Source organism: Numida meleagris, chromosome 12 (assembly GCF_002078875.1).
Source record: "Numida meleagris isolate 19003 breed g44 Domestic line chromosome 12, NumMel1.0, whole genome shotgun sequence".
Classification (NCBI taxonomy): domain Eukaryota; kingdom Metazoa; phylum Chordata; class Aves; order Galliformes; family Numididae; genus Numida; species Numida meleagris.
This window is the reverse complement of record NC_034420.1, coordinates 10,384,999-10,411,455: the sequence shown is the minus strand read 5'-3', so window position 1 is coordinate 10,411,455 and position 26,457 is coordinate 10,384,999. Positions and strand designations below refer to the sequence as shown.

The window sequence follows — 26,457 nt, the reverse complement described above, 5'->3', positions numbered from 1 at the left end:
ACTGCTTGTGAACAATTTTTCTTGTACACATTCTTGATGCATACATAATGCTTGATACCTGATTTTTTACTGATGCCCCCTGTTTTGTTTTTGTTCCTTGATTGGATGAATGTAAACTACTGGAAAGGGCAATAAATCAAGAGGGATTTCAAGATGGCAGAGAAAATACTGTCACTGTAAATCTATGAGCTAACATGAGGTATCTGTAACACTTCTCTGGCTTTCAGTGAACCAAATGCCGTGTGAATTCAGGGTTTCACTTGATGGTATGTTTGCACCAGTTGTAGTATTTGGTTAAAGCTAGTTTGTAACAAGCTCCTGTCCAGAACCAGTGAATGTCAGCTTTGTCTCACATGCTTTATAAGGTTGCATTGAATTATGGTAGAACAATTAGTTGCATTCCAACACGATGAGATTCTTGTTTCTTTCAAAACTTCTCTCACTGCCAAATATGCAAGCACATCTATTTAAAACAATACAATTACAATTAAAGTAGATTAAAAAAAAAATTCTAGACTCTCTCAGCCAGCATCTCCAAAACTTCCCTGTAAGAGAAGATCAATGCGTGCATTTGTAACAGCTCTTTGTGCTTGAGAACGTGATACTGATCTAATTGTGTGGTGTTGCTGAAACCCATTCCCACACATCTAGGCATTTGAGATAGAACATGAGATAGTCCTGTGCCCCCCTTTTAAACACACGCTGATCCCACTGGTCTGAGAAATCAAGCAGAAGGGAATTGCTGCTATGTGGCGAATTCAGATAAGCATCATGTAGGCATTAACACCTGTGATTTCATGCGCAATGGCAAATGAATGACCAATTAGCAAGAGGGACAGTGTAATGTGGCACTGCTCATTAATGGCACTGCAGGATAATATCTCCACTCAGTGGCTTCTATCATTTGGAAGGGAGTAGAGCACAGCTGAAATGCAGCAATTGGAAATGGTTTATAGGATAAAGATAAAAGCAAAGTCAGGAGTGATTTTCAACTTGTAGCCATAAACTGATGGACCTTTACAGACTAAGGACTGGTGAAAGGAAGTGCTCTCAAAAGTGCATTGCTTTTGCTACTTCCCTTTGAAAAACATGAGCAAGCTCAACGAGCAGGTAATGGGAACAGATAGACTGGTATTTTCAAGCAGTTTTATGCATCCCCATAAGGATGTGACACACAGGCCTGTACCTAATTCTTGATTGGCATCTTCTCCCGGGTAGCTAGCATTAGGACAAGAAGTAATGGCTTTCAGTTGTACCAAGGGAGCCTGAGGTTGGATGTTAGGAAAAATTTATTCTCAGAAAGAGTGGTCAGGTATTGGCACAGGCTGCCTAGGGAGGTGGTGGAGTCACCGTCCCTGGAGGTGTTCAAGAAAGGGGGAGATGTCACACTGAGTGACAGGATTTAGTGGTGTGGTGGTGATGGGTCACCAATTAGACTAAATAATCTTAGTGGTTTTTCCAACCTTAATGGTTCTTTAAGTCTATGATTCTGTGATTCTGGTCAATTCAGTCTATGATTCTCGTATTTGGAATCATGGCTCTCATTGCTGCTCCAGCAGGAAATTGTGCTGTTCATCACCAAGAGACCTAATCTGACTGATGGACAGGGATCAAGTGATGTGTTGGTGACTCTGGAGGCTCAAACCTCTTGGAGGAGCAGAGATAACCTTCACAATTCTCTGTCAGCCTAAAGGACAGCAAGAAAACTTTGCTGGCTCTCCATGTTCACCTTTAATTTAATTTTGAAATATTTAGTAAACACAGTTGTAAGGCTTCTCATTAACTTTGGAATCTTATAGTCATAATTTTTGATACACAACATTACTTACCAATTAGCTTGTCTTGTTCGTTTAAATTTCTTCGCTCATATTTTAATGGGAGCTAATGATGCCTTTGTTGACTTATTTAATGTTATGTAAATGTGGCTATAAACTGTGAAGGGTTTAAAGAGCAGCTCTTTTTTTGCTTACTCGTCAGTTTTCAGAGAATGTTTGGCATTCTCACAATCTGCACATATCACTCTGATGAATAGGAGTAACTAAGAAGGCAAATAATAATAATTTTGTAAGATAAGCAGCAAAAAGTATTCAGTGTGAAATTTGATTTCTCCTCTTTACTGATGGTTACTCTTTTTTCCTTTTTGTTTAATTTATTAAATTTTTATGGAGCCTAAGGGGACTTTGTGGAAGCTTGCCTATTTTATCATGATATTAAGCAACTGTTAAGCATAGGTGGGTGTTTAGATTCTGCCATGCTCAGGTTGCCAGCCCATGAGGACACCTTGTTTAGTTTTGCTTCACAGATCAGAACCTCTAATGTGGTTCTACATGGACATTTAACTCAATGTGCTCTTTGTGTTGAACTGAGATATGAATACATACATATAGGTGTATATGGAAAATGCTTGCATGCATACACAGAAGTAGATATGAATTGCATGTGTTGGTGTGTAAGGTAAATGTAGTTACCTCTACAAAAATTATATTCTTATTAGACGTAATGTTTATTCTTGCACATCTCTCTGACATTCAGCCCTCTGGAGAAAGCAGTGTAGCATTTTCAATATGCTCTTTCTTCTCTACAACTCTGCACTGTTTCCCTTTGTCTCCTTTTCACCATCTTTTACTGGCTACTAAAGGTCAGCCAAAGGGGATTCTTAGAAACTTAGAGGGAAGGAGCCAGTGCAGTCTGTGTTTGGTTACAATTACACTACCGCATGTAAAAGCTATTCTGATTGCTAATGAGTAGAAGGTGGGGAGAAGGGAGGCTTGTGAGCCTCTTCAGCAAGGAGTTTGTAACCAGTTCAGTACTGGTTTTTCAAATCTGATGGTAATGCTTTGAAAATGCGCTTCAAACATATTGTAGAAAATTTAAATATTTAAATATTCATTTATTCTAATCCCCCTTTTGATAGGTACCAACCACTACGCATACATTTCAGCAACTATGAAGATCTACAGCACTCTGTCTATCAATGTGGATTTTAACACAATTCACTGTAAATTAGGGAATGATTTTCAGCTTCTTGCCAGTGTTTCAGGAGCTCCTTTGAGAAGTTTGATGTTTAACAATTGGGGGCTAAGTAGGAACACTTCCAACAATGAATGAGCAAGTTTTACCTCCTCTTACTCTATAGATCTGTTCTAAAGGTTGGTGAGCATGTGGCTGTCTCTGGAGCAGATGCTGTTTGTAGCAGTGTGGATTTACACACAGGTGACAGGTGTGAAACTACATTCATCATAAACTCTTGGAAATTCTTTAAGGATTTCAGTTAAAAAAGTTAAAGGCAAGCGGATGTGACATTCAAACAATCCGTATAGTTAATATGATGTATATATTATCAAAATGTAATAGTTTGTTGTTAGGTTCCTGTAGTACGTTGACAAGACTTCAGTAGGAGTCCTACTCTAGTAGTCATATAATAATGAAAGTAATATTAGCATATTAAATTTGTCATAGCATATGTGGTAGAGAAACAAGTTTAGTGCAGGAGACGTCAGTGATGTTATAACAATGTTATCTTTGATTCCCTGTAAATTGCTTCTTGGATTTTCACTTCCTTATGGCAGTTGGCAATTCTTTTATATGCATTTTCCAACTTTCATGCTGCTTTTTGGTAAGGGTGTTGTTATACGCTTCACTTTTTGATGTAGTATGGCAAACAACAAATATATCTGCATACGTTAGCAGCAGAAATGCCTATCTATGTGTGTATTCTTCTCTTTGCTTAATTGTTTGGGTTGAGATGATTTCTAATGCTCCTGTCAAATGCACAAGGATGCTATTAGTTTCAGTGGTATGAAGTTTAGTTTAACAGCATCCATTTGCAGGTGACACAGTACTCATTGCTGGTAGGCTCTGTGGCTCTGCTCAGATGAGTGATGCTGAATCCTTAATATCATACCCAAGTAATTCTTAAAACCACTTTGGCATAACGAGACTTTCTAAAATGTGTTGCTCTATTTATGTTTCCTGTAAATGCAATAGGAGCTAAGCTGGTATGAAATTCAGTTCTGTAATTACTGGGAACTATTATCTTGAATCCTTCATTGTCTTTTATTTGTGCAACACAGACACAGTGCCAATTGTATGTCATGTGCCTTTAGCATAATTCCACTTTCCCTTCCTTACAAGCCCATTGCTTTCAGGGGTGTTTCACAGCTGAAAGGTGGCTTTTTGTGACTGCATCGTCAGTGCAAAATTCTTCAAGGGGTGTGAAAAGATCTGAACAAACTGACTGCAAAGCATGAGTGCCTTCTAAAGGGAATGCCATTACAATGAGCCATCTGTAATTGACATTTCAAAGATAATTTTCTCCCTATTCTTTTTATTTTTAAATAATCCAGAAGTTGTTGAGTGTGAAAAGAGGTTTTTCATAAACAGTCTTTTCTCATAATAAGCAAATAATAAGTTCTGCAGAGGTTGCTGTTGTGGTTTCTTGGTGCATGTTCTCTTTGATAGAGGTAAAATAAGGATGCCTAGGTAATAGTTCACGAGGGATATTTACTAACCTCAGTGCTGACTGGAAGCAGATGTTGGAATTACTCTTACTTGCACTCCAATTAAATTCTTTATGCCAGCCTCACCTGCCCGGCAGTCACTGGCAGAGCACTGTATGGTTCTAGCATAAAATGGAGTTCCAGTGCATGGTGAAGGGAGGTCAAGCTTCTTTAGCTCAAATTGAAAGGGAAAATGATCAGTGCTGCGACTGAACGTGCAGATTTCACAAGGTCCCAGAGTTCACATAAATCCGCATCAGTCCCCAGGCTTTGCTGCTTCTTCCGGCTTGATGTGAAGTATCTCAGTCTCAGGGGTTTTCGAAGTAGAGCAGAAAAACCTAAAGAAACAGAGTTCTCTTGTGAGACTACTGGCTCTTGCGTTTCTTGTTGGAAGTTTGGAAATGACGAGTTCATCTGTGAGCTTGGTTGTGAGAGTATTGCTGCATCACCCTTTTCTTCAGAGGGCGAGGTGAAGGGAGCCTGATGACCGAGAGCGAGGATCGCTGCAGATTGCAACAAATGCAGACTGTGTGGGCTGTTTGGGTTGCTAACCCTGCCTTTTCTGCCGAAATTGCCCCCTCCGTGCTGTGTAGATGTGCGGGAAGTCAGGGAGAGGGAGTGGGAAGGCAGGGTTTGTGCAGGCAGGTAGAAGTGGGGGAGTGTTGCAATCACACGCTCAAAGGGTAGAGGCAGATAAAAAGACTTCAAAAAATTCCACGACTTCTGTTGTCAGTGCTGGGATGGCCCCTGACCATAACCCCCTTCTTTACTTTTTCCTTCTTTTGTCACGCTTCATCACTGAATGTAATGATTTACATGAATTAGATTGTGGAAGGATTGGGCACTTGTGCCTTACCACTCTAGGAACAACCTGTGATTTTAAAACAAGCTCTATTCCAACTGCACAAGCAAAGCCACTATTCAGTCTTCCTTCTAATTGAGCAAAATGCAGCTGAGATCTGCAACAGGCCTCCTCGCTTCAGCCCCAGCCCTGCTTAGCCCACTCCATCTGCAGCTGCTGGCAAGCGAAGCCAGAGGCCATTAAGAAAGCTAATGCTTAGCCATTTTTGTTGATGGATTCAGCACTAGAACAATATTTTGCAGGGAAGCTGGACAAAAATGCTGTTAGTTCTCATTAGAGATGGAAGAACTTTGTGAAGCTAGAGGTTTTTGCAAATCAATCATATTGCTTTTTAGGTACGCAAACTGAGGCTGACTTCACAAACCATTTTTTTTTCCTGTCATTGAATTCTCAGGGGTTTTCCCCCTCCCTACACCACCAATGATTAATAAAAAGGGAAAAAAAAAATATCCAAATGTTTTTCTAGCTCAGGGAAAACCTATTCCTTGTGTTAGCAGCAATAATGCCCACCCTTTAAAAAAGCTAAACCTTGCAGAAAATAGGGTGGGCTCTCTTACTGTTTTTTTGTGTGTGCGCGCGATGTTTTTTCTTCTTTCTATTTTTCTCAATTTTATTTTTAAATCTTTCTTTCATTTTGTGATCACTCTCTGTCCCCAACTGTGTGCTAGCCAAGCTACTCTCCTTTGCACCTATGCTTTCTTCACTCATAAATAAATTTCTCATTAAGGTGTCCATTTGATTCCAATTTCCAGTTCAGTTTTTTCATACAAAATGAGTTTGTCTGCTTACTAAATCTTAAGGCTCATTAAGAGCCATTGTAATAAGACCTCTGTGGATAACGGGCATGTTTTCTAGATGCCCATGATGCTGTTATTATAGCGGAATACCCAAGCCTCCAGTAAGAGGAAAATCAAGATGCTGGAAAGGGAAGGGATGAACATCAGACAGATTTACTGGGGGGCTAGCGGGCCTTTGGAGCCCATAATACTCCTCATCTGCTCCCACTCTGGAGTGCTGGCAGCCCCATGCTCCCAGCAGCTTCTCTCTGGCTGCTCAGTCCCATCAGCTAAATGCAGCTGACTGGCCCATGACCAATACATCTGGCACAGGAGTTGCTGGAGCAGAGAAAATGCAGCGAATGCCTCTTTTTCACCTCTCTCTGGACACTCCCCCTCCAGCTTGGCTGAGCGTTTCCCCCCCCCCCCCCCCCCCCCCCCCAGAAGGAAATGTGCCTGCCTCTAGCATATCCTAGGCTGGCTTCCTCCCATCCTGTTGGCATGAGTTTTGCATACCTGCCCCAGAAGGTGAGCACGTGGGTAGACTGGAGAGGTGGAGGTGGTGGCCACGCTCTTGTGACAGCATCATGGCCATACAGATGAACAGCCCTTGTCTCTTCCCATCAGGGATAACTCTGCCCACCTTACTGCACAAGTCTCATGTGTTCTGCAGTAGACCTTATGCACTGTTGCTCCTGGCATCCTGATGCAATGCTCATCCCGTGCCGTGATGGCACTGAGTGCAAATCATTGGATGTGGGGTTAGAACAAGCTCCAGCTTTGCAAAACACACCGTTAAATATTTATTCTAAGTATATCTGTACCATTGTGTGATTAAAGCCTCTCCATTATTCACAGCAATAGATCCGCTTATCATAATGACGTGCTGTCTTTTGAGTATTAAATATCTCTGAGTTGCTCCTTGAAGTTTTTTTTTTTCTCCATTTGAAAAGATACTGAGCTATAACAGTGTGTTCTGTACTGAATGAGCTGCTGCTCATAAGTGAGCAATCAGCATTATCTAAATAAATGAAATATACTTTGGGGCTCAACAAAACGCTTGTTAGGTTGAAACTAATCTGTAGGAAATGAATGGTGTTTGTTAGTCTTTGAAAACACAGAAGAGATTCTGTTGGCGTTAGTATTTCCAATAGTGCCAACATAAATGTGCAAGTCTCTACGATACAGAACTTGTTATTGTTATCAGATGAGGAAAAGAATGTGGCGTTATGTAAGTCAGAATTATTATTCAACATGGAAATGGGCAGGCTGCAGAACACACTCGGAGTATCCAGTTGAATGTACAGCGGATGCTCTTTTGTGGTAGGAGAAAGTGCTGTAAGCTGGGGGCTCCCAGAACGCTGCACGCCCACATTGCTCCACTGAAGTCCATGGAAGCCACTTGGACTCAGCACCCATGAAAGTCAGTCCAAAATGTGATTTATTGAGTGACTGCTTTGTGTTGTGTGTCTTTCATTATTATTTTTGCAAGTAAAAGTGGGCTGATAGGAGTTGCTCCCTTGAGAACCGTGAAAAGAGGATGTTCTTTGATGGCAAATCTGGCCTGCACTGCCACGGCCCCAAAACTCTGAGAAAGCTGCGCTGCTTTTAAACCTCATAACTTCACGGAGACCACCATGCAGCGTTGTCATAAAACTTCAGATTGAAAACACGCCACATCTTTCATACTGCTGCACATCCCATCTTTCTGCCCTCTCAGCATCCCTTGGGCCACTGCTCACCCACAAAACTCTTATTTAGAAACAGTCATTGAACCTGCTCAGGTCACTCAGAGGGTCCTTCCACCAGCATGGGGGTTACTGTGTTGCTCCTTATTTCATTTTCTGTGATTCTTTTTCCTTCCAAAAGACCATCTTCATAGTAACTTTGTATTTTTGACAATTCAGGCACCAGCAAGAGGAGGGATGGTCCAGTGCCATGGGATCTATGAGTGAGGGCACAGTCTCACTTGACAAGAGCCTCCTGTGGGACCTTGGCAAGTAATTTAGGATGAAACCACCAAAGGGTTGGGGAGCTTGGGCTGAGTGAGCTGCCATTTGGAGCTGCTGCTTCCAAAGCAGCTAGCAAGGAAGCTACTTAAATCGGTTGTCTGAAGTTAGACATCTGGAGATGAACCCCACCTTCAGTAATTAGGAGATGTCAGTTGGAGGCTTGGACTGGTTTCTGACTGTCTGCTGGAGTGAAAAGATCCATTTTTCTCATCAACCCTTACACAGCTCTGAGCTAAGATATTTTAGGTTATAAACTTTTAGGTACAAAAGCAATTTGTAACTTAGAGGGGAAAAGACCTGACATTTTAAAGGCAAACTATCAACTAAAATAAAGTGAAAGGATTATTATGTGCATATGAAGGCTGGGGAATAAATGAGATATTTGTAAGTGACATATACAGATTGTTCATGGAAAAAATGATCGCTATGAGTAACATGAAAATTAGTGCCGTACTGCACTTTGGCATGCTCGTGCTTTTGCTTCTGTCTTCAGAGCTTGCTTCTATAGTACGGCCATCGCTGTCGTGCCTGACACCTCTCTCTGTTTTCGAGGACACTTCCTTTGTGCTTGTGAAGTCCTTGGTTTATGCTGGGTACCACAACTACTGGGACAGCAGTCTCAGAACTGACCTGAGCACTTCCAAATAGTTGCGTCGTTTTGAAAAGCCTGAAAAATCGGTTGGCAGAATTTCCTGATGACAGAGCAGGTCATGCATCTAGGCTCAGTATTTTGGCTCCAGTTCTGACAAGTTTTAAAATGAATACAGAGGTCCACACTGTGCCATCAAAGCTTTGTAGCATTTAGTGAGGTCTTATCTATCATCAAAGCCAAATTGAAGCACGTCTCGGTACGCTTTGTTGGGCAGAGAGCCTTCAGAGGTGTCATTACAGCTCCCGACCAACAGCTCTCTCTTTCCCAGATGTCCTGATCTCTGTCATCAGTCCATCCCTCAAAAATAAACAAGGAGCATGTTCCTCGAGCAGGAAAACAGTGTTGAAAAGAGGATGAAAAACCTCAGAGGAGGGAGGTGTGAAAAAGGGTGGTTGTTAGGAGCTTGAAGGCAGAATAAAATTGAGCTGCATCGTTCCCAACCAACGTGTTTGTATGAGAAGTTCCAGCTCTGTTTGGTTTTGTTTTGCTATCTGCCATTGACTGTCACATTTCACAAGTTAAGAAACATGTTATTTCTTTGTTTATTTTGTCAATCTTAGATAGTCTCTGGAGGGAAATTATATCACTGTTTCAGTGGAATAGATTTAATTTGTTTGTGTCTTGTTGTCTATAGCATCTATCTAACTACTTATCTCTGAAGTTACCTCTCAGTCAAAGGTTTTCTGTTTACTTCACATTTTAACAGGAGGGAATTTGCACTTGATTGCTTTGAACACTTCCTAAGTTTGGTCAGCTATCTATGTATTTATTTTCCTGTTCTAGTGAGAGAAAATGGGAATTTAAAATGTATGGAGCCAGCAAAGGCTTAGCTACGATTTGTTTCTAATGTAGAGGAAAATTGCCCAAGTAATCTTATCCCATTCATACAACTAATATGGCTATGAGGCTCTGATGTGTTGAACAGTGAACACCATGCAACAGACCCTTATGAACTGTAGCTTAAAAGATTTCTTGTTTTTCATCAGATGGTTCTAGCTTTCGATGAACAAATACCAGGTCCTGCTTGCATTAACATCCATGGGAGTTTTCATGGGTTTAAACTGGAGGAATATAAGTTCCTAGCATATAAGTATATCTTATAAAAATGATAGTTATAATGCATTATGCAGCTAAATGGTTCCGCTGGGTAGCTCTGGAAGGAAGAATATTCCTGGTGCAAGCAGGCTACAAAGTGAAGCATCCTATTCAAATTGAGTATATATATATAATATTGCTGTCCACATGTGGGCAACGAATGACATGCATTCCCCAACAGATGAGGGCTGAAATCCAGAATAATTTTTACTGTATTCTCCAAAAAACCCCTGAAATTTAGAGATCCATGCAAAGAAAGGGTCTGATCTATGGGATACAGAAGAGATATTATATGAATATGGCAGTTTGTTTGGGCTTGATATCTGTGGGTCAGCTCACACACACCTTCACCAAGCAACATGGTACTTTGAACAAATTTTAAAATATATATATGCACACATCAAAATCACAGGATGGAGATTGGAGTTGTAGCAAAACATGGGGAAATAAAAAGCAGACATTACATGTATCATCTTTCATACAAAACCCTGAAGTCAAATCCTTTCCCACTATTATTTTTAGTTCACTTTTCATCTGCCACATACTTAAACATTTTAGTTTCTTTTATCAAACTCAGTGTGAAGTACGTAGGCTCGATCTGAATCCACTCTTTGCCTAATTTTAGTGATTCTCTCCCAGTCTCCTTTCTTATTCAAAATATCTTGTAACATTTGGCTATGGTATTTCAGAGCTGGCACCAAACACGTTGTTAAGGGGCCATTCACTGCATTGTCTTGCAGGGCTTCTAATGGATCAGGACTCATACACTGCTTCATCCTTCTTCAGCGGGGTGCTATAAGCTGACATTTTGCTAACCTGTGGCTTTCTTGGGAGGGCTGGCTCTGGGCACTACCTCCGCCCTATTTTACATTTATCTTATGTAAAATTTTTCCCCTGACTATACAGAATATGAAATGTTGCTCATTCATATCTACTTATGGCCTGCCTACAGTTCTGTTTCTAACATGTCACCTCCTTCTATTGCCACATCCCCACCGTCCTTTTGAATCTTCTCCAGATCCAGTGGTTGTTGAATTTACATTCTTCGCTAGGCTGTTAATGAGTATATTGATTAACACTGGCTCCAGTATCAATCCCTGTGGGAGACCAATTGATACTTCTCTCTCTTTTGACATAAAACCATTGATGATAACTCATTGGTTCCTGGCTGTTGGATAGATTTTTATCTCCCCTGTTGTATTATTATGCAGGCTATGCAACTCCAGTCTTCCTATTGAGTTCATGTGTAGCACTAAACTAACAATTTACAAAAAATCTAACTATGTTAGGTCTGCCTTAATTAAATTCTCAGTATAATTGAGCCCGAGCTTTCATTCAGACCTGTACCATGGTTCCACACAATCTTCACCATTTGTGTCAGGCTTCTTTTTCATAAAATAATGGGATAATTTAGGGTGGAAGAGACTACAGAAGTCACCTGGTCCCAGCACCTGCTCTCCTATTAGATCAAATTGCCTGGGGCTGAGGCTGGTCAAGTTTTGAGCACCTCCACTTGTTGGGATTGATTACATAGCACTTCCCTGGACCTGCTGGCTGCTCTCTTGCTAATACAGCTCAGCATGTGGTTGGTCTTCTTTGCTGCTTCCTGGAGAGCAGGCCTGTGGTCTGCATTGTTGATATTTCATCACAGATACCAAGATATCAAGACTTTGCATTTGGTTTTCCTGAACTTCATGAAGTTTCTGCCAGCCAGCCCAAGTCCTCCTGAATTGTAGCCCTGCCATCTGGCCTATCGACCGCTCCTCCTGCTATCTGGTATGCCTGAAAACTTGCTGAGAGTGCACTCCATCCCATCATCAGGTCGTTAATGAAGACATTAAGCAGTATTGGTCCCAGTATTGATCCCTGAGGGATGCCACTACTTACTGACCATTTTGTTTAGAATCATGGAAGCAAATTTACTTCTCATGGTGGTAAGAATGAACAGCACAAGCCAGGCAGAGTGGGAAGAGATCCTGCCTCAGTGACATTGCCATGTGAATGAGAAATTGTGACACTTCTTCGCTCAAAGTCTGCCAGGAGAGACATGATGAGGATGCTAGCAGAACAGCTGGATCTTTGAACAGCCAGGTATTTTGTGGGAAACAAAACTGACACTGCCTGAAAGGGCAGCTTCAATACCCAAGCAATTTAGCAGATCTGGAGGTGTGATCCTTTAGATTGTCATTTCATGGCTTTATCACATACTAGTTCCAGCCCCGAGGTTGATGGGCAGCAGATACAGCATGGGCCATTGCTATTCCTCAAAGGTAGTGTGGGCCATGCTTGGGACCAAGTTCATATCTCAAGTTTTATGTGGGTCAATGGACTCCCCAAGATGTCCCTGCTTTCCTCTGTTAGAGCACATTGGCCTCCTGGACCTGTTGCCATACCAAGCACAATTAGCACAGCTAATGTAAATATTTGCCCACTCTGGATGCGACAGTGTTGCTCCTTTCCCAACTGACTTTCAAGGCCACTAGGAGCTAGGAAAAGAGCCACTTCTTAATACGTCTGACACAATAAACATCCAGTTCCAACAGCTATTGGAAGCCCTGGTTCTGGAGGAACCCGTACTGGGGAGGTCTGCTTAAGCAAATTAGATCTCAATTGAATCAATATGACTTTGGCACATGCTGAATGTTTAAGTACATGCTGAAGTGTTTACTATTCAGCCTCTCATTTCGTTTCCATTTAATTAAACAGGATCAGATTCTCAACGGAAGTAAATCACGGGAGTTTCTCCCAAAGGAGTTCTCCCAGTTTGCAATAATTGAAGAGTTGATCTGATGTCCCAACTCTACTTCTTTCCTCAGATATCCACATATCCATCTGTCTGTCTGTCCCCCTGCCTAACCTGTGTTATTTTTACCTCCAGAGTGATGAACTATTTGAGGGAGAGATGCTGTCAGAAGCAGCCCAGAGGGACAGAGGTCTCATTAGTTACAAACGAAGTTCTGAGCCTCTGGTAAATGAAATGAAACTTTTCTGTTATTATTGTTGTTCAAGTCTGAGCTGATATAAGCATCTCTGCTTCTCCTGATACAGGCAAGGATTTCTTTGGAAGTTTAGTGCTTCCACTCCAGATAAAAGCAAGTCATTTGCTTCTTTCATCATGTCGCTACTAATTTCCAAACAGTCAAAGCTGCTGCTAATTTATTTACTGAACACTGAAGCCCTGTTAGCAGGGGCTGCTACTGAAACTGCTTTCTGGCCTTCGGCTTTTGTTTGTTGACAGCCTGATTTCCCAGTAGGCCATTTCCACCTGTGTTTCTGTTGTTTTTAGTGCATGTCTTTCTTTCTTCTTCCCAGTGACTGTCTCCCAAATGGCTCCTGAAGGCTTTTCTCATCTTCCCCCGCTCTCTCATCCCCTTCTCCCTCCCAGCTGCAAGGACTCTCAGCCCTGCTTTCAGTCATCCTGCAGTTAGTGGTTGTCTACACTGCTGAGCTCCCATGGGGCACTAATTTTTGTTTCAAGGACAAGATTCAAAAGAGTTTGCTACACACAGGTTGCAGGGTGCACCTTCAGATGTGCCTTCAAATAGACTTTGGAGATTTGAATATATGAGCTCCTGAAAATCACTTTTTTAAATTGCAAGGGAGGCCTATTAAGTGCTGTAAAAAAAAAAATTTTTTTTTGCTTTTCTATTTTAAAAGCCACATTAAAAAGTGATTTTTTTTTCCCTTCCTCTCTCCCATGACATTGGGTGGAAATAGAAATTAGGAGACTGCCATTTCCCTTTAACTTCATGTATATCAAAGGAAGAGAGATGACAGGATAAAATGATTCAGAGAGTGGCCAGCATGCTCAGTATCTGGAGGAGCTCCTGAAGAAAGATACTAAGACGTCGCAGGAGTTTCTTTGCAACAACCCAGTGTGCCGGGAGCTTTCAGTGCACGAGAAGGGCTCTGGGATGATTTCCATGACTTGAAAAACTGGGAGGCTGCACAGCTTTGAGGATTTATTTATTAAGATATGGTTATAATTTTACTCCTTAAATTATCCAGCCTCTGTCATGAGCATGTGTGTTTCTTGATGTACGCTTTGCTTCGTACAGGACTTCTGCTTTACTTCATCTTACCCTCAGCAACCTGTGCTGGCATCCACAGACTGACAACCAACGTCTGCTATTCTGGGCTACAAAAATTCTCATTTGCCAACAGATTCAGTTTTGCTGGAAGATTTGGGATTTGAGCCCAGAAAAGAAGGCACAACTGCTCATCTCCCAGTTTAAACCAGCAGTTGCAGCTTGGGGGGTCTTCTGGCCCTTGGTTCTCAAACTGGACATTCACATCCATTGGGTACTTCAGATTCTTTCCCAGCTTTGCCTCAGTTTACAATTTGTCAAACAGGTGGTAACACTGTCTGACCCCAAACTGGCACAGTGAAATTGGTCAGAAATAAATATTGATGGGAAAATATGTGAATCTGAACTCAAAGCAAGGAGCAAGAAATCTCCAATGTCCAAAGACATGTACATGGCTGGGAGGCCACATCTGCACCCAGAACCAGAAGGTTGGCATCCGAGCTGTTATCTCGTGGTCTTGACTGAGTCTCTTAGCTGCTGTGTCTCTCCATTTCCCAGTAACATTGCAGTAGGGCTAATATTTACCAACCTCGCGGCCACAGAGTCAGAATGAATTAACGTTTGTAAAGTATTTTTAAGTCCTTGGGTGAGAGGACTCACAGTGCTAAGCAGAACATGTATTGTCAGTGTCTTGTAGATAAACACGTAACATTTACGTGGCTGTACAGGGCTGCTCGCGCAAGCATATGCAATGCCTCATCTCAGTGCACTCAGGTTAGCACAGGATGTGAGAACAAACCCAGCAGTCCTTGACAATCCGTGTCATTTTCTTTTGAAATGAGTGTATTTTCTTTGAGAACAGAGCTTATCGTGTAATCTCCAGTGAAAGTTATGTTCTGCCTTTTACAGTTGCCATGATGCAAATGTCATTTGTACTCTCCTTCTTTATGAAAGTTAGCAGTTATTTAAGAGATCAAAGTTAATTATCACTAAGGAGATCATTTTTACCTATCAACCCACTTTTGTAACCCCACTATCACAAGTAGAAGCTTTATGCTAATCAGTTTTCTAATTTCCATAAATTACTGATAGAATTGCTTTTTTTTTTTTTTTTCAGCATGAAAGTAGATCTGTTGGTGAAAGCTCCTGAGAGGAGCGGAGACGGAGAGGAAACGAGGTAAGGTTTATGTGCAGGGGTTCGCCAGCTGAATGTGGTACCAAGAAAATAAAATCCAAATCATTAGGTTCATCGCATCGCAAAACTTGGAGATGCTGCAGCTTCCCTGCACTGCAGAAGCCTGACGCACACACATTGTTTCAATTTAACATGGTGATAGGAATGGAATCGAACGTGAGGATCACTGTGTGACCCTATTACATGTGAAGTGTCTCTATTAGAGCCGCAAAGACAGCATGCCAGAGGAGCTGAAATGTGTTGATAGAAACAAACAGATATACCTTTTTAAAAGCCGCAGTCAGAAACTCTGCAGTGTGATCTGAGCGTGTTCTGCTGGAGAGGGCAAGGTAGTCTATCCTAGGGGAAGATGATATTAAGAAAGAGAAAGAAACCCCTTCCACTCCATCACAGCCCTTTCTGTGCAGTGAGCTTGCCAAATGGAAGCTGCTGCTGTGGAAGTTGTTACTGCGATGACTGACAGCTGCTGTAAAATAACCTCAGCTACAGCACGGGAGGGAAAACAAGAAATCAAAATGAAAGGGATGTGGGTATTTTGGGTATCCCCTTGGTCTAAAAGTTGAGCAAAATAATTGCTTGGTAATTAACGAGCTCGTTGCTACGCTGCTCCAGCTTTTTAGTCTGACGCAGATGAATTCCAGCATACATTAAATCATCTCCAGTCCAAAGACTAAACCTAGTGCTATTATTGTATCCCTGCGACACCTGAACCACGCCATGCTTTTGAAGCTTCGTTTTGCACTCAGCCTCCTGTGGGCATCAGTAGATGTCCATTTACCACCGCTCCCTCCAGTAAGGCGAGGCCCGGGCTGCCCCGTTGACTTCCGTCATTGCCAATGTATCTGTGGCATTTTCTAAGGCATCTCAAGTATTTGTGGTGGTTTTGGCAGTTTCTCTTACCGCCAGCAGCTGCATTCTGCTCTTCATTTCCTTTATAAAGATTAACAAGAGCTCCTGTACCTCTCTGCCTTCATGGAGTTAAGCAAGTGAATAATGATTTGGTGAGAGCCTCCTGACTGCAGAGTGGTCACGTTTTTCACATTTCTTAGGAACACTGAGAATTTGCAGGGGAGCTCACTTCTGGCTCCAGGGGGAAGGCAGGAGGTGTGGGCTGAAGCCCACCAAGACCTCAGCTGTTGTCATACAGGAGCCTGAAGCACTCTGTTCCCCCAGCGCCGGGAGGAGACCTGCTGAGCAGTAAGACACAGCCCAGACAGCCACGACCTGTGCCATGTCCCTCTCCCACTCACCACCCCATAACCCCTCAGAGCTCTGCATGGACTCCAGCAGCCCCATAACCAGGTGTCTCCCAGAGCTCTGTGAGGAGGCACCGAAAGCAACCCAGGCCAGGGGACAGGGGACAAAGGACACCAAAAGGACCTCAGCTTCCCCCTGGCTGTGAGTTTTTGTGTCCCTGCTTAGGGAAAAGCAACACAAAATTATGTTCTCTCCTGTTTTTTTATTCTTCGACCTTCACGTCTCCTGCACGCATGCATCTATTTTTCTTCAAACAGGCGCCGTCCCACTGAAATCAGCAGGACTCTGGTGCTCTGAGGAAGGCATACATATGCCTGGATTGAGTTGATATTTACAGAAGGCTCCTTTTGAATTGGCTTTTGATTATACACCTATGTCAGAGGGTGGACAGTGAGACTCAGTGCGACTTGTTTCCACGTGAGAAAGATGATGAAAGATTGCAAAGGTAACCTTTAATATTACAGACCTTTTTCAGCTGTCATGTACTGCACTGAACTGTGTATTTCTGGTTGAAAGGGAACATAAACTATGATCCAGAACACAAAAGGGTTTAGAAAGTGTAACCTTTGTGAATATGATCCGGGTTTTATTATCCCGCTTACATATTCTGCTTGATATCTGTAGGATGATATGATCGGTGAGTTGGAATCCTTCCTTGTTTCTACCAACAAAAAATCAATCCATTAATAGGCCAATAAAATCTTGGGATTTGGAGAGAGGGGAGGAGGAGAAGTAATTGCATTGTTCTGATGCTAACGAGCCACATCTATCTTAAAATAACTGATTAAAGCCGGTGCTGGCACATGGCCTTTGCACAGGAAAGCTTGTTGCTTACAGGTGTGCAGTGCTGGGGCACAAGGATGTTGCGTTGTGCTGCATCTGTCGGGATGGGGGAAGCCCCTGCCTGGGGCCATGTCCTCCTGCTCAACCCTTCCCTACAAAGCCACGGGGATGGGCTCGCAGCGCGGCTGGCCCGGGGCACGGAGGGGTTCCTGGGGCACTCTGCACGGCTGATAAATAGTTCCAGGGATGCGTGACTGCATAATGATAGCCACATTCATTCACCTGTCTATCAAAAGAGATGCATTAAAGTTTGAGCTCTCTTCCCCTGGGTCCACGAAGAGACATTTGAGTGTTAGCATATAGTCTTTAACATACCTCCTAACGGTGGGCTAAGTGCAGTGGGGTTAAACAGAGTCCCTTTTGCTTAGTAATCCATTAGCTAATGGGTGTGTAAGCCCATCAATTCTCTGTTTATTCCCTAACCCCATTACGGTACACCTGCTGTGCATAAAAAATACACCTGACAAATCAGAGTGATAGTTGAAATAAAATAAATATCAAGTGTTGTTATAGCTGATCCATAGTGTTTAAAGCAGAAAGGGCATAACAGTGATTTGTGAGGGCGGAACGAAGCACGGCGTGCCGGCAGCGCGCGCTGGTTGACATCCATCCATCCCCTCGTGATCTTGCTTCACCTGCAGGCTCCGTTGGTGGGCAGCCGCGTCCCCATCCTCCAGGTCTCTCTGTGGGGCTGACGTTCACCTTCAGACACTGCCTCTGAGCGCCTTCTGGAGAGCCCCAGCACTGCTAAGTGATAAATTAATTATTTGGGGGAGAGAGGGCGCGAAGGCAGCCAGAAGCTTCAAATCCATCTCCAGTACCAGGGCCATTTGTTTTGTCACTTCATCGGCTTTATTTATTTATTTATCTTACAGCTCCCCTTGCGATTAAAACTGTTGAAACAGCTGGTAGCGGGTAGCCGTTCTTGCCGGGCTATTTCCTGACATCAGTCAGCATCCATGGGGCTGCTGCAGCCATCGGAGCCCGAGGAGAGGTGGCCACGTCCTGGCTGTCCCCGCACCCTCGAGGAGCTGCCCGTGTCGTGCAGTGCACCCCATTGCACAAGGGGTGAATCTGGGCAGCGCAGCAGCAAAGCCACAGAACACACTGTCAAAAGCCAATGAATGCTGAAATTAAGAGACTGTTGGAAAGTTGACCAAAATGAGGATTTGCATTTAAAAAAAAAGAAACAGAGCACCTTCACCGCCTAATGGGAAGGCTGATGAGCAAGGTACATCGTTTGAGGTGGTTTGTCCAGTGTGGAAAACTTGCTGGGGCAAAAAAATGGTCTTTGAATGTGCTGGTGTCAGTCTCCATGTATGGAAACTAGATGTCATCTGCTGCCAAGGTGAGTGCTGAGCAGATGGGGCAGGGCAGGAGGGTGAAGGATAGCACAGGCAGAGGGACGTCCCAGGACAGCATCTGTGTCCACCAGCCTGGGGTGGAGAAGCCTTGCCATATTTGTGGAGGGGGAAATGGGAATAGAAAGCCCCTCAGGCTGAGGAAAGCTTAGGAACAGGTTTCAGGGCTTGGACGCACACAGCTTAACCTCAGATGAAGGGGACCATAACAACAACTGTCACTGCCCCTTTTGCTGTTGAAGCAAACAAGCACTGTGCAGGTTTTCAGCAATCACATTCAGCACCATAGGGCTGAGCATACCAGCTCTGGGCTGCTGAATTCACAGAGCTGAAGAGCTCAGCCTAGATTAAGACACATTCGAAGGAAAAAAGGGAGTGAGAAAGGAGAGTTCAGGTCAACCCAGCTAGCAAGCACTGCTTTCAGGCAATGAACAGTGATAAAATGACCAAAGCAAGTCATTGGTGTTGGGTTGTATTATCTGCAAGCTTTGGCATTTTCCAGCTGAATGCTTGCCACTTCTTCCTTCTCAGCCCTCTGCTGCTATTATTTTTACATCATGACTGTTGAGGAGTGTATCATTCATAACATACCTATCGCAGAGAGATTCCTTTTTAAATGCTTAGGGAGATAGAGGGCTACAAACCCTGGGAAATCAACTATGCCTAATATATTATGTAGAAGTTCTGTAATCATTATTGAACTAAAGTGCATTGAGTAAGTGGATAAAATCAGTCCCACTGTAGCATAAGTCTCCAGAGAGCACAGATAAAAATGCCTGGTACTTAAGTAGAAAAAGGTAACAAAATATTTCCAGTCCCAGCAACTGCATTTTCCCCTCTATATAAATAGGGAACCCTCAGGAGAAGGCAATGATGCAGCAGAGGTTGAAGGCAAAGTTAATGGTGGCGCAGTGGGGGAGCGAGGCAGTGCCTGGGGCAGGCTGATGATGAGTAACGTGCCGTGGAAATGAGGCCGAAGGCAGAGCCTCCCTGGCAAGGAGGCAGAGGGGTGCAGGCAGGCCCCCGTGCAAAGCTATGGGGCAGAGGGGAGGCTGAGAGGGCACAGAGAAAGGTCGCAGCCCTACAGCCTCTCAATGAGTCTGGTACAAGGTTTTAGCTCCTCTTTCCTCTAAACACTGCAGAGAAGTGAATGTTTTACCAAGGGTCCTCCTTGAGGCTTGCTTTCTAGAGTTTGTCATGGCTCTTGCACAGAGTGACACAGTTTCCCACCCCAACACAAACACACATCTGCAGATTTGTGCCTACTGACCTGAGCTGTTACCTTTCTACAAAGCCTCCTCACTGACAAATTTATCCTGAGGTTATTCTCAGCAGGATAGTCTGTGCCCCTTCAGAGCACTCCTGTATGTAGCCAAACAGAACCAGTTCTTGCTGCACTCATACACGTGGTCAAGAGCTGTCAGACTGCAATGAATCACCCCAACATGGTGTACCAGCTGCAATCCCACTGGAACCCTTGGAGGGTCTGGCTTATTGTGTAAGGCAAAGCTTGCCATGAATAAATGGGGGAGAATTAGAGCTTCATTTACTTTACCCTTCTGTAACAAAGGAAGAAGCAAAAAATTTCACTCTCCCCACCTCATACAAAGCAGGCTTTGGCTGGATTGGGACATACAGGACAGAGTTTGCTATTGCAAGAAAGGGTTAGGTGATCATCTAAATAGAATTTTTTTTCAGCTGAGATCTTCAGACATGCATCCACATGAATGATAAAGAAGTTAGGATCATTAATTGAAAATGGGAAGGAAAAGTATGTCAGAGCATTTTATTTGCTGCTCCTGTTGTAGGCCTGCACAGAAAAAGCCACCTAGAACTGCAGCCCCTGCTGTTAGGCTGTGACCTGGGTAGTCATCGGCATTCAAGTCCTGGAATGACTATATTAAAGTTTTCAAAGATGTGTGCTCTTTCACATGACCTGCCAATCATGTTGGAGCAGTGCCATAAGCTCTGGACTAGCTGTATCCTCAGGGGCACCAAGGAGAGGAAGACAGAGGAGAGTTGTGGGGTTGGAACTATTACTTATTTATCTAAAGTATTGACCTGACCTCCCCTACTGAAATATCAGCATTAGCTGCTAGGGAAAAGGGATGCCAGAGCAGATCCTTCTGGGAAATAGGGGAAGCAGAGATGTCAAATGAGGCCCAAATCAGGCAGCATCCCACTGAGATAACAGGAGAGGGTGAGGGGGGATGAGGGACACAACAGAGACAGGCAGGGAGGTGGCAATGACTCAAGAGTGGGTGGGCAAGGAGGCAGCAACCAAAAGGACCAAATATCTTGCTGAAGCTGTCTGGCAGACAACGGCATGGCTGAGATGCACTGATAGTGAATGAGATGAACTTTGAATGTTCACGATGAGGCTTTGTGCATATTTACCACAATGGTAATGAAATATGTTTGTAAAAGGAGGAAGAAGCAAGTAGAAAGCGTTGCTTAATGTCATTATGAATGGAGCTGAATGAGTGAAGGGTCACGGCTCTGAAATGATGAGATGTGTGGTCCTCTGGAATGTCTGAAGTAAGCACCCAGGCCCAAGTGAGGAAAACAGAGATTGAAATGGAATTGGGAAAAAAAAAGTTACTGGGATTCTTCAAGACAAGGAGGGCACGTCTCCTGTAGACAGCTCTGAAGAACGTGTTGTGCTTAGTCCCCAGCCAAGCAGACTGAGAGTGACAGTTATTTCTTTTCTGTGTGTCCAAACTGAAGGCCTAACATAGGAGAACAGAAAAGTATATTGCTGGTGCATGATGAAAGCATATAACATTTGCCATGCACCACAGAAACAGGTTTCAGTGACAATGTCCCTTAAAAAAAAAGAAGGTGATGAGTGTAAATAAACAAAAGATTCCTGAGATGCAGTGGATGTGTTTCTGAAAAAGCCCGGACAACGTGGGCTTTGATAAAACATCTCTAGAACTACTGTCCCATGAAACAGGAGGGCACCAGAGCTGAGATGTGACCAGGGACTCTGAGAGGCCTCTGACCAATTGTTAGTACAGCAGCCTGGCTTGGACATTTATAAAAGGATGGGTGAACAAGGGATATGAAACAGGAAGGAACAGAGGCAATCAAGTGCATAACATAAAATATGTCTTCAGCTAACCCATGAAATAGCAGAAGATCCATGGACTGTGATGCTAAGCAGGCTTATGTAAATGATTACATGAAGCAGCTGTGGCATGAGCCTGTAGATATGGAGAAGGGCTCCAAAGGGAGTAAACAGAAACAAAGACAAGGCCAGGAAGCTGATGGTGAAGGTAGCTTGCTTTGCTGAGGTTTCTTTAAACAACAAAAAAATTAGAGGCATTCCCATAGAAAAACACAGTCAATTCAATGCCAGACAAATTCTCATTGGATCCAAAAGACTGAAGCAAAACTCTGGTTCTGGACAGAGAACCATTACTTAATCTACAAAGAGGTTTCCTGATATTACATCCTGATTTTTTCAGACTGCTTTTTAGCTACATGTGATCTGACTTATTTCCAGTGAGCAGAGAAACCCTGGCTGCAGTAAGAGCTGCCAGGATCTAAACCACCTGAAAAGGGTGTAGGAGAATTATCCCAGGCAGAAGCAGCAGATTTCTCATGAAGACAGAATAAGCGTGGGGCCAACAGCTCTCTTTTTCTCCTTTGACTACTGGGATGGATCTGCTAATATTTAAGAGATAGCCAACACTTTTTACATTGCAAGAAGCAACATTCAGCTGCTTACAGTTGCAGCAAATTTAAATTTTCTAAGTAAATTTCAATTAAATTTAAACTGAAATCCCAACATCCCTATTTCTACCAAAGAATGCTCAGAGCTTTGCATTAGGCATGGCATGTAAAGGTTTTCAATTTTCCCCAAAGTCTTATGTGCGACAGCTACTTGAGGACCAGCTGGGTACCATTGTGTCATCCATCCTCATCCCAGAAGTAAAATCCTTTATCTTTCACTCCCACCAAAGAAGTACAAAATGAGATGAAACACGTCAAACCAGTTTGGTAGATAATGGATATGTCATTTAGTAATGGCAGTAGAATAGAAAGGCTTTACAGGAAGGTCCATCACGATCAAGGAGCTACTTACAGCTCAGCATACTTTGATGCCATTCTTGGAGCTGGCCATGTGTGTAACTGAAGACGTGGTCCAGGGTGTCTAAGTGCAGTGGGTGTGTTGCCATTGGCTTAACTGATACCAAGATGAAAACTTATCTCCCTGGGTGTCTGGCAGTGAATCTAATATGCCCTTGTTTTGTTCTTCATGATCACTACATTTAGACAGCCAGCTCTTTGCAACTGGGTACCTAAAGCTAGATATGCTCCTGGAATCCACCAGAAATACAGGTGAGCTGTTCAAGCAATCAACAGAATAAAACGGTAGAAATAGTAAGAATAATGATATGATGGTGAACAGACAGCACTATGAGTGAGGACCCTTTGAATCCATTAGCAACAGAATAAGAGGAGTTTGAGTGCACCAGAGTTTGCCATGTTTCATTGTGTAATTCCACGAAGTTCTGCTTCTCCTTAATTTCAGAAAGACAACTCAGTAGCCTCTGGCTTCTACATCTTAGTTTTTCTCATCTACTAGCCAGAAAAAGAATCACACAACTAGGAGCTGTATTCACAGACAGGAAGTAACTTTAATTAAATATTGTGAAAGTTGAAAAGTTTTTACAGCTTGAGTTTCTGCAAAAAAATTATAACAATCTCTACAGTAGTTAGTTTCTCTAACAATAGAACTGTACAGTGTGTGTGTCTATTCAAAAAGATTTAGATAAGAAGGTGAAAGGTTAGTAGTTTCAGAGATGACTTCATTTTAGCTGCATTCTAGTACAACTGTGAGGAAATAGGCATACTTGATGCAATCCAGTCATTGTGAAGCTTCACCTTTTTAAAACTGAAATCTGGACGTTTCCACTTAAAGCCATATTCTGTAAACAGCTGCATCTTTTACTTTGTAAAAGATAAGAGTGGTGCAGGGGGGGGGTTATAAAGTCCCATTCAACAGACCACTACAAATAGCTGCAACAAAACAAAATGATGCACATTGTCAGAGGATCTTTGGACACTGGCGTAGAAGACTACAAACACAGATGGCCAACACTGGTGTCAAAATCGCTATGACTTTGAGTGGAGCTCTACAAGAGTAACTGATGGTGTCACTGAACAAAATATGGCTTTAAATTTGATTACATTGTCGTGCTGTTGCTTACTATGTGAATTAGAATAACCGTTTGGAATACAGAGAAGCAATAAACTGATGTCTCTCACATTTTCCAGTTTTTTCTCCTTTTATTTTCTCACCATGAAAAAAAGTTCCTGCTTTCTTCCCTTCCCCTAAATGATCACACTGTGACATTCTAGTGAAAACCATTGCAAAATTCATACAGGAAGCATGCACAGTTGCAGCATCGTTGTAAATGATTTCTTGCTCGACTAGAAAAAAGTTATATTGTTTTAAGGTAACAAAACAGTTCTTTTGTGCTTTTCAATTCCTTTTTTTTTTCTTAGAATGTTAGTGATGATTGACAGTTCTGGTGCACAGTACAATGTACAAGTGAAATGAATATGATTTGCATTGTTAAGGCATCCAATCTGCTGGTTTATATTTATGTGAAAGACAGAGAAATATACAAGCAGACTTAAGAAAGAAAGTATTTTCATTGAGTTCTATGAAGTTTCTCCCCGTATTTAATGCACAAAAATGCGTCACTCCAAAGAGGAGAAATCCCATGCATATTAATAGAGTAAAACAGCATTAGTTTTTGTTAAGCCTCAAAAGCAAAGGATACATTTTTTTAAAATCTACATAACTAAATGCTACAAGAATAATATGCTACTTTTTGCCATATATTGGAAAAAACTTCTTAACTTACAAATAATACAAAAATAGACAATGGCTTTTGGGTGGAAATTAAAAAAAATGGAAGCATGGTTTTAAACAATACTAAAAAAAAACCCTATAAATGAAATGTTTTAAAACCACATTTCAACAGCTAATACAACGGTGAATGACCAAACAAATCACTTTTCACATAGCAAACATACACAATAAAATAAACTGGAGTAGGGGAAAAAAAAAGCAATGTACAAATTCCCAAGATAAATACATTATTTATATGGATATTTTACAAAATCCCCTGCAAAACAAATGAACAACAACAACAAAAAAAAAAAACAGAAACAAAAAGCTTTTTTTTTCTTTAATTAATTTTGCAAGTATGTGCAAGCTAAAGGTAGTGAGCTCTTTTTGCAAAATATGCAGTAAAATTCTTTATTGTGATATTGAAAAACTGTCTTAAGACATTAAAATGTATAAATAGAACAACAACTTTGGCAAAAAATCACAAAAAATCTACAGTATTTATAACTACATACAAAACACAACAGCAAAGAAAAAATATCAGGTAATGCATTTTCAGAGCTTTGCTGCCTCTTTGACTAATCGTTTTTAAGAACACTTCCCAGATAACGATAGCAAAATCTTTGTAAAACAGAAGCGATGGTTTTGATTTGAAACCTCCCTAACAGCCCCACCACCCGCCCCCAAACTCCTGTTTCCATTTTACTATTCAGAAGCAGTTACCTGTGGCTTTATATATTATGATACAAACGGAGAGGGTCGACTGATACAGGGACAATCCTAGCGAGAGGCTGACAACAGTGTGTGCTTTTAGATTGTGAGGATGGAGGACTGCAGAGCAGCCTTTTCTCATTCTGTCCCATAGAAACAGATAGATAAAAGGGGGATGATGAGAGCACCCAACGCGTGATGGCCGCAGTCTGTGTCTTGGGATGGCTGTGCAAAAGGTAAATGGCGTTTTGTGCACAGCCCAGGTGACACTGAACATCAAGAAGGCCACCCATTGGGAAAGAGTCAGATATATAAGCCAACGAGAGCCATGCTAATCTAATGCTGCAGTTTTAGCAGTATATCTGGAGGCACTGGATTTTGAGTTCAAGAGGAAACGTGTTTGTTATTTGCATCCTAAGCTTTCACCAGTTGTTCTTGTTGCACTATTTACACAATTATTTAGCCTGATATTAAAAGACAGAGGTTCCAAATCCCACCCCCCATCCCACCATCCAAAAATATCCACTTTCTGGGGAGTGATATCCATTTAATGAGAACATTAAAAATGTATCACATTAGCAAATCACCACTAGATAAGCAACCTGTATGAGCCGACCCTTAATTAAATGGCCATAATTCTTCTACGAAAAACTAACTGGCACTTCTATTCTGTCCCATACAGACTTGTATGTAAATGACACCACTTCATTTTCTTTACACAGCTTAAAAAAAATTCATAAATTAAAAACGTGAAGTTCCATCTCTAGTGTCCCTTGCGTAATTGTATGATTTATAAAAGACAAATGATGTTGAGTTAAATCAAGCCTTAAAAAAAAACACACACACACAAAAAAAAGGGGAAAAAAAAGCAAGCCCCCAACCCCACACACATACACACACACACAAAAAAAAAAAACCAACAAAAAAACAAAAACAAAAAAAAAACCAAAAAAACAACAAAAGAAAAGTGGATTTTTTTAATCAACATACAATAAATATATCTCCCAGTTATTTGGGATGGACAGCTTGAATCAACACCTTGCAATTGCAGATAGTTAATTTCAGTATTTGCAAGGATGGTGATTTTTTTTTTCTTTTGTTTAAAAATCCGCAGTTATTGTAAGATTCTTCTTTATTTCTTTTTTTTATTATTATTTTTAAAAAGGCCTGAGTAAAAAGTTCCGCTCTGGGACTTGTATCTGATTCTCTCTGAAGCAGAATTCAACCTCTTCATTAATAAAATTCTTCAAGGCAATTCTTTCACATGGGGGGAACAATCATGCCAGATATAGCTGTT

At 42.1% G+C, this 26,457-nt stretch overlaps 1 protein-coding gene and 1 long non-coding RNA gene across 8 annotated transcripts in view; one reads left to right on the top strand and one right to left on the bottom strand.

Annotated features, from left to right (window-relative positions):
* The window catches only part of LOC110405215, a 287,475-nt gene extending 263,617 nt beyond the window's left edge, over positions 1-23,858 (top strand). For all 4 annotated transcript variants that reach the window (XR_002442729.1, XR_002442726.1, XR_002442728.1 and 1 more), the window contains 3 exons: positions 15,042-15,101; positions 16,634-16,821; positions 18,095-23,858. This is a non-coding gene — a long non-coding RNA (uncharacterized LOC110405215). The remainder of the gene's footprint in view (positions 1-15,041; positions 15,102-16,633; positions 16,822-18,094) is intronic.
* EBF1 (early B-cell factor 1) overlaps positions 23,207-26,457 on the bottom strand; it is a 268,731-nt gene continuing 265,480 nt past the window's right edge. For all 4 annotated transcript variants that reach the window (XM_021410327.1, XM_021410328.1, XM_021410325.1 and 1 more), the window contains exon 17: positions 23,207-26,452. In XM_021410327.1, the coding sequence (XP_021266002.1) occupies positions 26,421-26,452 (32 nt within the window). In that variant the 3' untranslated portion in view covers positions 23,207-26,420. The remainder of the gene's footprint in view (positions 26,453-26,457) is intronic.